This window comes from Zonotrichia leucophrys, chromosome 13, assembly GCF_028769735.1.
Source record: "Zonotrichia leucophrys gambelii isolate GWCS_2022_RI chromosome 13, RI_Zleu_2.0, whole genome shotgun sequence".
In the NCBI taxonomy this organism is placed as follows: Eukaryota; Metazoa; Chordata; class Aves; order Passeriformes; family Passerellidae; genus Zonotrichia; species Zonotrichia leucophrys.
The window spans coordinates 14142037-14155697 of NC_088183.1; the positions used below are offsets into that span (position 1 = coordinate 14142037).

Here is a 13661-nt window from a genome sequence, read left to right on the forward strand (position 1 = left end):
ATTTAACACAGAAGTTAAGTGGTAGCTGTTTGAACTAAAGAGGAAAAACCAATGTCACTAATTAAACATGTACATGTGTAACAGGCAGGACAAGCAGCTCTCCTGGGTTTGTTTTCTGTCCATAGAAATGCAGGGCACACATACCACCACTGTCTGTTATTAGAATTGCTGCAAAATTAACAGAAATCTGCACAACAGGACTGCCAGCTTTGCCTTTCATGGAGTCTAAGGTTTCTGTAGGACTTTAACTGTGACTGCTTCCAAAAGTGGTTTATGTTGCCTCAAAATGCACACAGCCCTCTGCTGTGTCTGTGTAACGACAAGAGGTTTGTTCTTGGCCCTGATTTTACCTACATTTACCTACATTTTACACTTTCTCTTTGTCTGCCCACCCTCTGGTACAATGGCCAAAGCAAAATGAAGGATTGAGTGAGTGCAAACGAGCTACTGCAAGCTTTTAGGGAGAGGGAGAAATTATCAAATTAGGAACAAACTTCAGAGCAATCCTTGCTCTCTAGAAGATAAAGAGCTGGCAACAAGGTCAAATCTTCCACACAACCATCAACATTTCCATCTCTCATGTCTTTCTGCAGGAACTTTGTAGCAGGGTAAAACTGCATTTTGCACAGTTATAACACCACAATATACCACTGAGTCAGCCATCAGCACAGCACTGCCAGGTCCACCTCTAAACCACATCCCCAAAGCACAACAAGCACATTTCTATCTTCTTCATGAGCAAAAGCAGATCTAGAATGTAAGTTTATGAGATTTTTAGTGATAAAAAGATTTTGTGTATAAATTGCTATTATTCTGAAGAAATGCTTTTGCTTATGTTTTTCTTTTGCAAAGAACAAAATACTGTATTGCACATGCACACTCAACAGGTATCCAGCGCATCAGCTCTCACACAAAAAACCATCTGTTAAGGTCAATGTTTCTTGAATAACATTAGAAACAGAATTTCAAATCTGATTTGGAGTTAATGGCCTCACTTCAATGAGGATCCATTGTTTGCAGATCTATAGAATTAAAGCACAAAAAAATCCAAGGGAGTTTAATCAGTTTGATGTTTGTATTGTTGTGGAGAGCTGTTTAAAAAAGACTGGTCAAGAAAACAAGTCTAAGCAGGGTATGGAATATAAAGTTAATAAAATTTGGCTATGACTTTCATAGGTTTGCAGAGTATAAGCATACAGATGATCAAGGGTCCTGATGCAACACAGCCCCTAAAGAGGGGTATCTGAAACCTAAAAATTAATTTTATTTCTGCTGCCAATACTTTTTCAAAAGAAAAGACACAGGAAAGGTAGAAATATTTCAAGATTTCTCTTTGTGTCCTTCACAAGTGCAGTAAACTCCTCACAGCATGGCTGCAGCAAAAGGAAATGGCCACAGACAAATCAGCTACATTTACATTATTCCCCTTCTGAAGTTGTTTTCACAATCTGTCATCATGCCATTGCAGATTTTTTATAATACACAGCAGCTCTAGTTCTCCACCACGTTAATTATATTTTTCTCTGAGATAAAAATCATCAACTCAATCATACATTTTGCTGAAAGAAAAACACTAACAAAATGTGGAAGCCAGGGTAGGAGCATGATTAACAAAAATTACTATGCTTTTTTTACCTGATGCAGTGGAATGACAGTGCCAATAATTACAGCAGTTAATATCTGGCACCACCTCAATTTACAGCCTCAGACTTTGGGTTAGGGGAAAAGAGGAAAGAGAGGGGAGACTTAGGACCCAGATGTTTACAGAGAAATCAAATGCTTTTTTCAAGTAAGTCCCTCCTTGGCCTCTTTTAAAAGCAGCAAACAGACTAATATTACAATTAGAATAGAATTGTTATGGTGTATAAATGAACAGTTTAAATGTCACAGGCATCGAAAATAAATTTTGCAATTACTAAATAAACGAAATAATCTCATTTGCAGTGACACCCAATTACAGCACACTAAGGAGTGTGTTTTATTACCTCCTCACCTATCCAATCACCTCTGCAGCAGCTCCTTCCCACCAGTAAAATATTAGTTATTTGTAAAACATGTCAATGGATTTTAAGATAAATCTGACAAGACTTCCTGGTTAAAAACCTGTGCTGACTTTACATCATTTGAAGTAGATCAGACACAAAATTATTGATCAATAAACAAAACACTACAAGTATTGTAGATCCAAGGATATAGTATGACCTTTTTGGGTGTAATTAAATAACCCGTTGGAAGTTCTGACCATGCTGGATATCTGAAATCAATTCCTACTGCATGAGCCATAGTTTGCACTAGATAGCCAGTGATATGAACTAATTTATTCCACAACACCTAAAGCAGATGTTGCTCCTGATTGATCCCAGTTTAAAGGGATGTTTGAGCACAGAGTCCTGCAGAGAGAGATGGGCAAGGGAGCCTCAACTGACCATATGCAAAATTAACATTCTTTACTGAGGGCAAATCTTCCTCTAATGGACAGAATTTGCACAAATTTGTTTATCCTACACAAAAGTGCAGCAAATGGTTTAAGCAAATATTTCCATCTATGGCTGTTCAACAGTTATTTGCTGTGCTTTAAGATTTATGATTAGTGACTTAAGCTCCTAATTGATGTTAATAGCATTGAGTTCATGGCATGCAAAAAGTTGCCAGTCATGAATGTTCATGATTTGATTCAAGTTGTCTGCTTTGCTGAACGTTCCCAAAGAGTAAATTTCTCTGTTAAAAATTCATGGCACATAAGCACAACAGTTCTGTAAGGCAAGAGTCAACACTAATCAGTTTACAAATAAATATCAAAGAATAAAACTGGAAATATCCAACTACACTGAAAGGCAGGTCTGGCTTAATGAATGAAGCCCACTTTATCCTACAAAATCCTGCTTAGTTTCACAATCTATCAGTAAAGTAACACCACTGAAAATCAGACCTTACTTCACACTGTCTTATCCTAAAGCACTAATATTGCAATTATTTAATTAAAAATAATAGCACCACAATTATATGGAATGAGATAAATAAATTAAGAAAAATGAAAAAAGTAGAACAAAGAAGCAGCCTCAACCATAACAACAGAGGCTGAACAGGTGAATTTGTTATTCTGAAGAATTAATAAAACAGAACCTGTGAGACAACTGAAGTCTATAAAATTATGACAAAACTCTTTTTCTCTCAGGGAAATTAATTCCACCTAAGCTTTCCAAAGGAGGGGTTGAAAATATCTCTTATGGCCTGTGCCCACTCTGAGCCTTTTTTTCAAGGTCTTTCTCCAACCCTGTCAGCACAGGCTATTCACTTTAAAGCAGGAAGAATTTACTTTCTAACTACTGCACCACAAGGAAGGCTGCCAGTGTGCATTTGGTTCCCTGGCTTTGGACACTGCCTGCTCTTCCAAAGACTAAAAAAATTCTGAAAGAAAGTCTTACAAGATGCAGTGCTCCTGCAGCTCAAATGGTGCCCATGCACAGTCATCTCATTAATCCCAACTCCACAATTTGTATCAGCACTCCTGAAGGTGCACATGGACTGACATTTAAATATAGGTCCAGAAATAATACAGTGAACTTATAAATATATTCAAGCATAAAAATGAAGAGGACCATAAATTATTTAAGTGAAAGGATGCCACCTGCACAAGGTTAAAAGATAGATAATGGTCATGATCAATGGTGAGCCAGGGAAGGGAGTTCAGCTCCAAACAGGTGATCCATCCTGGGCTGCTCCAGGATGAAGTTTGATGAAGTTATGGAAGGAACAGAAATAGTTTAAGACTTCTCAGTCCTTGGGCTTTGATTTAGTGCTGTTTGAAAAGGAGTTTTAAATACTGCATGACTTTGCTTGCATGTTTGTCTTTGCCTCTGCTCCCCCATCTGCATCCTGCTGCAGCAGCACGGGCTGTCCCTGCCTTGGCACTGGAGCTGCTCTCTGCAGCAGCAGGAGGAGGAGGAGGGTGGGATTCTCCGCAGCCAGAGGCACTGCAGATTGACACAGCCATTCAGAGATGGCACACACAGTGGGACTTGTCTCCTGATAATGACATCCAAGGGCTCCAGTCTGGTCATGAGCTTCCCCACGGACAGATCTGGAGGGAGGAAATGCTTTTTTCCAGGTCAGTGGGCAAGAACTGAAGAGTGAGTCACCATCCCCTTCCCTGGGCTGCCTTGGGATTCCACAGAGCAGATTCTTTGGCATTTGGAACATGCTAAAGAAGGCAGGGAAAATAAAGACATTTCCTAGGACAGGCTGGGGTTGCTGCCTCTGGTCTTTTGCAAGAGGCCCCTGGTACATTCAATCTCTTTAAGGTGTCTGCAAATTATAGAATAAAATTCTTACAGATCTTCAGAGCTAAACATGTTAGCCTGCCATTCCAAGGGGTAAATTCGACAATCCAGGAGATCCCTTTAGTTTGGGTACAGGTGTTGGTGCCCAGCTCTGCCAGGGAAGCTGCTGTGGGAAGAGACCAGGGCAGTTCTGGGTGCTTCCATTGGGCTCCACAGCTGAGCCTGCCCTGCAGCTCCTGGTGCCCCTGTCACAGCTGAGACAGGGCAGAGAGGGAAAAGCTGTGAGAAACAGCCCTGGAGCAGCCAAGCCAGAGAGTGAGACAGGGAAGGAGGTGCTGGAGCGGGTCCTGGTTTCACCTCAGTGCTGTGAGGAGGGGAATGTGAGCAGCCAACCCACCACAGGTGTAATGCCACTACATAACATCCCTAATTTCACTGCCAATAAAGCAGAAATTCACACAAACCTGGTGGTGACTCTATGCAACTTCGCATCTGCCCACCATTAATTTCTAGAGTTATTTTATAAGCAGCTCTATGCTTGCTTTCATTACTCTTATTAATTGTGAATTGATAAATGAGTTGCCAATCATCTACATGAACTAAATAGAAAAAATTACAGATTTCATGCACAGGCTCCTCCACACACTCAAAGCCAACCCTGTTGCTCTGTATTTACCATGACTGCTCTCTGTGAAACAGCTCCAAGCACAGCTGGGGTACTGCCATGAAGCATTTTTTTTTTCTGTACCAAAATACTACCAACATAACTACTCATAAAACAAACCACCAGCTTTGGACATTAACATAAAAGCTAATCATGTTATTCTTTTTACAGCAACAGTTCAAAAGCTCAGTGGCTGAATAATTACACCCCAACCTGCCATCATTAAATAAGCATTAAAGGGCTATACATACTGCTCTGGGGAAAAGAGAGTTCCAGAAAAAAGGGCTAATTATACTGTAAGGTAAGACATCATTTTCGGTAATAAAACTAAATTTACTGTAATTAAAAGCCAATTTTCAGCTTTGGTCTTTAAAGAAATATTAAGTGCTGTAATAAATACATATTTATCCTTCAGATTCACAAGATGGTCCCCTAAATGAAAAACACCATATGCGGCATCTTACATGCTCAGCAAGTCAAGAAGTAAATTCCTACAGTATGAAACACCATCACTGCTAGTGCTGGAGTAAATTTAGATTTGTAATAAGAAACTTAATGAAAACTGAAAACAAACAAACTGATAAATTGTGATTAGCATCTCTTCAAATTTCCTATACAATTTCATTTGAAGAGCAACTAACAAATGCACAGCACTGAAATGTTTCTTCAGACTAAATGTTAATATAAGTTTGTGGCAGCAAATTGTAACAGGAGGTAAAAATTTTATCAGTGTTCCACAAAAATTTCCCAAGATCAAATTTAAACAGCAATTTCTACCAACAGGCTTTAAAAGTCTTTAAATCCTTCCTAGACTCCATTGTAAGAGCACTGACTGGGTCAGTGGATGGTCACAAAGAGCAAGAGCAGTGAGAAAAGAGCTGCCACCATCTAAGGTGACTCAAAAGGTCACTCTTTGGGAAGGGGTCACAGTTAGATGAAGTGGTTAAGGCCTCTTCTAAAAGCAATAAAACAGCTGTACAATGAGGGAGCCCCACAAGGCAGAGAGAGACCATTCAAACACACACACAAAGGGCTCCTCCTCTTCCTCCTCCTCCCCCGGATTGCTTATCCGGCTCTTTAAAAACAAGGGCCATTGGCAGCTCACCTGCATGAACATGAGTGGGCTGCAGGGAGAGGAACCCTCCTGGTGCACTGCCCTGCACCAGCACCAAAACCTGCATCCCAGGGAAACCTGCATCCATGCAAAACCTGCATCCCAGGGAAACCTGCATCCCAGGGAAACCTGCATCCCAGGGAAACCTGCATCCATGCAAAACCTGCATCCATGCAAAACCTGCATCCATGCAAAACCTGCATCCATGCAAAACCTGCATCCATGCAAAACCTGCATCCCTGCAAAACCTGCATCCATGCAAAACCTGCATCCATGCAAAACCTGCACCCCTGCAAAACCTGCACCCTGCAAAACCTGCACCCCTGCAAGACCTGCACCCCTGCAAGACCTGCACCCCTGCAAGACCTGCATCCCCACCAAAACCTGCATCCCCACCAAAACCTGCATCCCCACCAAAACCTGCATCCCCACCAAAACCTGCATCCCCACCAAAACCTGCATCCCAGCAAACAGTCCCTGCCCCTGTTTAGTTTCCAGGAGCACCAATCCCCTGTGCTGGCAGTGCCCCCTGTGCCACTGCTGCCTGTACACACTGCAGGGTGTTTTAACCAGCAGCAGATTGGGGGAGTTCCACACACTTTTCCTTTGGCATCTCCTGAATGCTGCCATTAAGATGCTAAGCCTGAGGAGTGCTATTTTATTTTATTAGCTACTCATTGTTGGTTGTCTCCTCAGCAACATGCTATGGAGTTATCAGGAAATGGAGCAAGACAATCTCCTGATTCCGTGGTCTGGCCAGAGTCACAGCTATGTTTGAAGACTGTTTGACCTCACCCAAACAAATAAATCTGCTTCCTTATTAGGGCTTCCAGTCTGCATGAAGCAGCAGGAAGCTAACAAATTTTCCTCTTTATTATACCTCAGCTGCAGCCTCACCACACGAATCAGAAAATCTAGATCTTCAACTGAGATTTGGGTCAATCAAATGTTTTCTCAAAATCAGTATCAGTTTACTTAGCCAGAAAACACTTGGCTATGGTAATAATTTCTCTCAAGTCAATTTCAGACTGAAATTTAAGCTATTTAGTCCAAATTATACATCTTGATTTTCTTTACATTGTTTCAGACTCTCTGAATGGGAAGTAAGGATCAAGAATCAAAGAAAATGGTTTCTAATATAAAAAGATAACACTGTATGATCCACCTTCCTTCTCCTACAATGCATGCTTCATTATTAAAGAAAACTATCTTAGAAAAATACTAATAATCACATATTTTAGACTTAAAAATTTAATCAACTCTTAGAAATATCACTCTCTAGTCTAGCCTAAGAAATCTTACCCAATCTTCATACTCCAGTATAAAACTGTCCTCTATCAAGCTACTGGCCAGCAGCTGAAGTATGTGACAGATCACAGGACAAGACACAATGCTCCTGTTTAGATGCACAGATATTCTCAGGGCAACCAGAACAATTCATCACTGCAAAAAAAATTCCAAATGGGGTCAGTGGCTTCTGCACAGAGAACCCTGAAATAACCAAAGGGCTGCTGATGGCCTAACTTCATGATCACACTGCTTTGTTTGCAAAGCTTTACAGCTGTTGCAGGTGAGAAAACACATTATAACTTGACATAACTGGTCAATACATAAGCTAATTTCATCTTCAATAAGTAAGGAGCAGGTAGAAGAAAAATCAAAGAGCCATAATAAAACTTATAAGAGAGGAAAATGAAATAAATTTGCTATCATGAGGAGGTCAGAGGAGGACAAGAGACAGACAAATAGGCAGAAAGAGAGAGAGAATGTGTTTGAGAGACACAGACAGAGAAGGAGAAGCCAGTCCAACAGTGAAACATCTGAGCACAGGAAGGAAGCTGGGTTTGATCCAGGCAAATATGAGAAAGCCCCAAGACATACTGAGCCTAAGCCAGCACCCCCAGATGCTTCTCTGCTACCTGAGGGAATATAAAAATACAGAATACAGGTAGTATTTCAAGTGACACAGTCTTGGATTACTGCACTGATTTTTTGTCACAACAGCATGGCAGTGAATGGCAAAGCTATGGTGGAGAGAGGAAAAATACATCATGCTACCTATGTAAAATACACCCTACTATCCACATGATTTGTATTTCAAATGGATCCCATGATGCATGTGAAATAAACCCTTTATCCATGTGAACTACACTCTATTATCCATGTGAAATATATCACACGATCCATGTGAAATACACTCTATTATCCATGTGAAATACAGCCCCTGATCCATGTGAAATACACCCCTTATCCAGGTGAAATACACCCCTTATCCAGGTGAAATACACTCTATTATCCATGTGAAATATATCACACGATCCATGTGAAATACACTCTATTATCCATGTGAAATACACTTTGCTATCCAGGTGAAACACACCCCACTATCCATGATTTATATTTCGCATGGATCCCATGATGCATGTGAAATACACCCCTTATCCAGGTGAAATACAGCCCTTATCCATGTGAAATACAGCCCTTATCCATGTGAAATACACCCTGGTATCCAGGTTAAATACACTCTGGTATCCATGTGAAATACACCTCTTATCCAGGTGAAATACACTCTGGTATCCAGGTGAAATACACTCTGGTATCCAGGTGAAATACACCCCTTATCCACGTGAAATACAGCCTTTATCCAGGTGAAATACAGCCCTTATCCATGTGAAATACACCCCTTATCCAGGTGAAATACAGCCCTTATCCAGGTGAAATACAGCCCTTATCCAGGTGAAATACAGCCCTTATCCAGGTGAAATACACCCTGCTATCCATGTGAAATACACCCCTTATCCAGGTGAAATACTCTGGTGTATACACATGGATACACATGGAATTTCTCATGATCCATGTGAAATACAGCCCTTATCCACGTGAAATACACCCCTTATCCATGTGAAATACATCCTGTATCCAGGGGAAATACAGCCTTTATCCATGTGAAATACACCCTGCTCCCTCTGTGCAGCACATCACCAAGGGGCTCATGCTCTGGTGCCACAGAATTTCCCCTTCCTCACATCCCACCTTGCAGGAGCTGTCACCAAAGGCATCCCAGAGCTGCAGAACCAACTGTGCAGGAGGAAGAGATTGGAATTTGTTTGGAGCAGATGGCCCTGAAGGCAGAGGCCCAGCAAGGCTGCTCTGGCCGAGGTGGCTCTGGAGGTGACATTCCCCTGCAGGGAGGGGACAGCTTGCAGAAGGAGCCAGCCTGGTGGGTGACAGCAGTGCCAGCAGCCCCTGGCACTCTCCCTGATGGTGAGGAGCCATCTAGTCCCAGCCCCACTCTGTCCCTGACTTTCCCCTTCTCCTCAGTAACACAAACCCTACCAGACATATTTCCAAACCTATCTCCAGGCAACTGCTGAATCCTGCACCTTCACCTCCAGCTCTGAGCCAAATGCTCAAACAAGAGAAATCTGGAATAGCGTCTCCACTGCTCTCCGGTGACCTACATGCACCATTTGAATCAGATTTCTAATAATTTTTTAAATAATACCAATAATATGTTATATAATTATAATATATATTTATAAAATAATTTATAATTTGTAGAACTCAAGCTGAACAACATTTTTGAAAGACTGACACCCAGGCGTGACTCAGTTTACCTCAATATATCTGCACATAACTCTGATTTCAACAACATTATCTGGAGAGATTTTCCTCCTAATGCAAACACCATGGTGCAGGACCCATTCACAGGGAATCCAGCAACTTGGGTTCTATTTACGGCACTTTTCTATCATTGTTTCAGTTCTTTTCCCACTTGGCATGCAGCATTCAAAATCTATTTCCAAAGAAACATTTCTCATAAAATCATAAAGCATCGCTATTTTTGCATAGGGTTCAAAGAGTAAAGAGGAATCAGATTTTCAGTGTTGTGTTTCTTCTTTCCCCAAATTATGAGTCTACTCTTTCCCTCTGAACCATCCAGCAGCACCAGTTTTGGACTGGTGTGCTCTGATGGAGCCCATTTCACAGTGAAGGAAAAGCTGAGGGGTTTTCGGCTGCTGTGATATTCCCACTGCCATAAAAGTAAAAAGGGCTTGATGTCCTGAACCTGTACTTCAACAGAGCAGTTCATCACTTTGAATTTCAGCTCTTCCTAACTGGAAGGGATGCCAAGGTGGCTCTCCCTGCCAGCTCCTGGTTACAGTAATTCACAAAATCTTAATTTCTACAAAATTCCATTGCACAGAGACAAGTTCAGTTCGCTCCTCACCGCCTGTCCCGGTTTGACTTCATATTCACACATTAACAAATTATGCTGTAAAATCAGATATAAGAGCTGTAATGGGGAGAAGGGAAGATTTATATCCTCTTTAAACTAGCTGTCCATGTAGGTTTTTATCGAACTAGCATGCACTAAGCTGAGTTCTCAGCTAAATCCACCACTAAAATGAGGTCTCCAAATGAATTTCTTTTTCAGTACATTTCATTTCATTTCCCAAATGAGAGTTACAGGGATACAGTTGATGGACTGTCTCACTGAAAATTTCTTTCCTTGAATTTTCATGATTTTGTATTTTTTACAAAAGCAGGCAGATCATGAGAGAATGCCTATATCCTCTTGGTCCAACAGGGAACTGTTAAAAACCTTGTCACTTTTGGAAGTCTCAGTCTGCACAGACAACCCCATTTAAATGAGTTCTGTTCACATTACATTTCTCATTCAGCAATTATTATCTCTTCTCCTGACTTAAACAACTCATTTTCCTCCACTTCACTGTATCATAAATCCAAATAGCTGAACTCATGCTCCATCTGAAACTTCATTTCACAAGAGGAAAGAAAAAAAAAAAAAGCTGTGGTTGCCTCTTTGATAAAATTAGCTTCTGCTAATAGCTTCATTCATTTATCCATTTGTTTTATCCTTCCTCTCCCAAGACTGTTACATTTCTAAACTTTTCCTTTAGTTAAACTTTTGATATAACTTATCAGATATTCTACCCACCATTTCCACTGGTATCCAGGTTAAATACACTCTACAGTGTAGAATTTGCTCAGCACTCTGAAATACCTGAACTATCATGTCTCAATGAGCACTATGCACAACTTCATTTTCCACATGCCCATAACATTTCAGAACACCTTTGGGCTGGGCATTAATTAATCATGGTTGAGTGGGGTCAAACCTTTCTTCTTTCTCTAAATGCAACCATTTCTCTTAGTCACATGTAAATGGAACAACAGAAAAAAGGCATTCCTAAAACACTTCTGGCAGGAGCAGCTCTACTGTATTTCCATCAGCCAAACCATGTACCCATAGGATAAAGCTTTGGGGCTCTCAGGTTGTGAGAGATAAAGAATAAAACAGCACAAGACTCACAGTCAATGTTCAGATTCACATCATCTCCATAACAAGCCCTCTGTGTCACCACTGGGGCTGCAAAACCACCTCCAAACTTATGTCTGGTATCTTTTTTTTCCACAGCATACACACTGCCACGCTGCTCCTCCACCACATCCTTCCTTTCAACCCAACTCAGAGATTTCTTTTTTTCACTTTTTGTCATTTGTTTCTTTTGTTCTTTTTCTCCTCCTTTTAGGAAAATGTATTTCAATTCTACAAGAACCAAGTGCAGTTCCAGAGACTTGATGAATAGGCCCAACATACAGACACATGATTTGTGAGTATCATCAGCCCCATTTATCAAAGTGGAAACTTGTACAACAGCAAAGTGCATTGGCTCCCTAAGAATCCCTGTTTCAGTCCCTGGGATAAAATCTGCTCCTCACGTTCTGAAGTCCAATCATTTGTCAACAGACTCAGATTTGCATTTTCTATTTCCTTTCCTTTGTATTCCAGTCAGCTGTAGAGCAATTCCCTTGAGAAATACCAAATTATCCACACATAATTGATTTCTTATGTTGATATCATTGGCAATGTTAAAGCAGAAGAAGTAATTTGAGAACCAAAATGTTAACTGGAATCCAATAATTCTCACAAAGCTGCAAAAACCCAACAATTTGATCTCCTCCCATACAGTTTAGCGACAACAAAACCAAACAGGATCGCTGTGTTTGCGTTCGAACGCGACACAGCCATTTTCCACGCCGCTTTTTTTTTATGGGAACATAAAACCAGAGATAAATAAGGAGACATGAGATAGACATGAGATAAATGAGGATTGGCAGCATTACCAGAGCAGACAAAGTCCTTCTTCTGCACCTCTGCCACGAGGAAGCCGCGCAGGCCGACGGGCGCCAGGCAGAAGGTGAACTGGCCGATGGTGCGGCGCTGGCGCAGCCAGTCCGACAGCCAGGCCAGGTGGCAGTCACAGTGCAGGAAGTTGGAGTGCAGCCGCCTGCAAAACACACCAAACACACAGTTACTGGGGGCTTCTGGACAAAGCACACACCAAACACGCAGTTAGTGGGGTTTTCTCAACAAAACACACCAAGGGAGCCATCACCGCCAGCCTGCCCTGCTCTCTGCTGCTACTTCAGTGGGATCACCCCCGGTTCTTGCTTACACATGAGTCAGGGCTTGGCTGTCCTCAATATTATACAGAGGTCAGATATAAGTTTGTGTTGTTATTTGTAATGTTTTCAAAAAATTCAGTTCAACGGTGATCCATCTACAGCTGGCCATTCTAAAGACAAAAATGCGCAGAATATAGGATTGCTCCATGTAATCGCTTTGTCTGTGATTTCACATCAGAAAGAGATGCATCAATGTGATATCTCTGAGTGAATTCAAAGAATGGCCTGTCTAAACATGAGGACCAGGCTCAAGAACAGGATGATGAGTGAGTCTCCCCTCTTCATCCATTGGGAAAAGGTGGAGAGAGAGAACCTGTCCACATTAGCTGCACTGACTGGAGCATAGTGCTAATAACAACAAGGTTATGGTGTTATTTGGATCTGATCCCTGTATGGGCCATTCACTGAAGACTTGGACTTGATGACTCTTATGGATCCCTTCCAACCCAGAATATTCTGGGAAAAGACAGGCAAAATCAAACTTCAGAGGCTATTGGTACCATTTCTGTTACTGTGTTGCCTGAACAAGTTCATCAATGCTCTTTTTCCTGTAGTAATTTAACACAAGTGTAAAGGATCTACAAGGAATTTTCAGCTCATGAAAGATCCACTCATGGGCAGCTCCCTGCCAGGACTTGCAGAACCATTATCACATCTGCAAAATGATGATGGGTTCAGGGAACAAATCTGGTCATTGAAATAGCCACCAAACTTTAGGTCAAAAACAGAAGTCCAGGACATGAATTATTTCATTCCTGTAATGACTCATGCATTTGGAGTGTTGCACCAAATGAAATCATGAACCAGATTAAAAATCCTGTCAGAAACGGTTAGACAAAGCATTATTCACTAATATTACAGGCACACAATTGGTGTGCAGCAGATTTAGCCTTGTCCATGCTCCAAAGCAATGAACAGTCTGTCTGTGAGCTGTCCCTGCAGCACAGCAGCAGCTCAGCCCTGCAGTGGCGCCCGGGCTGACAGTCCCAGATTTGTATGTCTGGGGTGGACAGCCACAATAAAGGAAAAGGAAAAAAAACCCCACAAATCTGGAGCTGGGGGTTTATCCTGTAGAGATGGAAAGCACTAATCTCCTGGGAGTACTGTA

At 41.4% G+C, this 13661-nt stretch overlaps 1 protein-coding gene across 3 annotated transcripts in view; it reads right to left on the reverse strand.

Moving 5' to 3' along the window:
- SLIT3 (slit guidance ligand 3) overlaps positions 1–13661 on the reverse strand; it is a 482576-nt gene that overhangs the window by 177274 nt on the left and 291641 nt on the right. For all 3 annotated transcript variants that reach the window (XM_064724717.1, XM_064724718.1, XM_064724719.1), the window contains one exon: positions 12212–12375. In XM_064724717.1, the coding sequence (XP_064580787.1) occupies positions 12212–12375 (164 nt within the window). The remainder of the gene's footprint in view (positions 1–12211; positions 12376–13661) is intronic.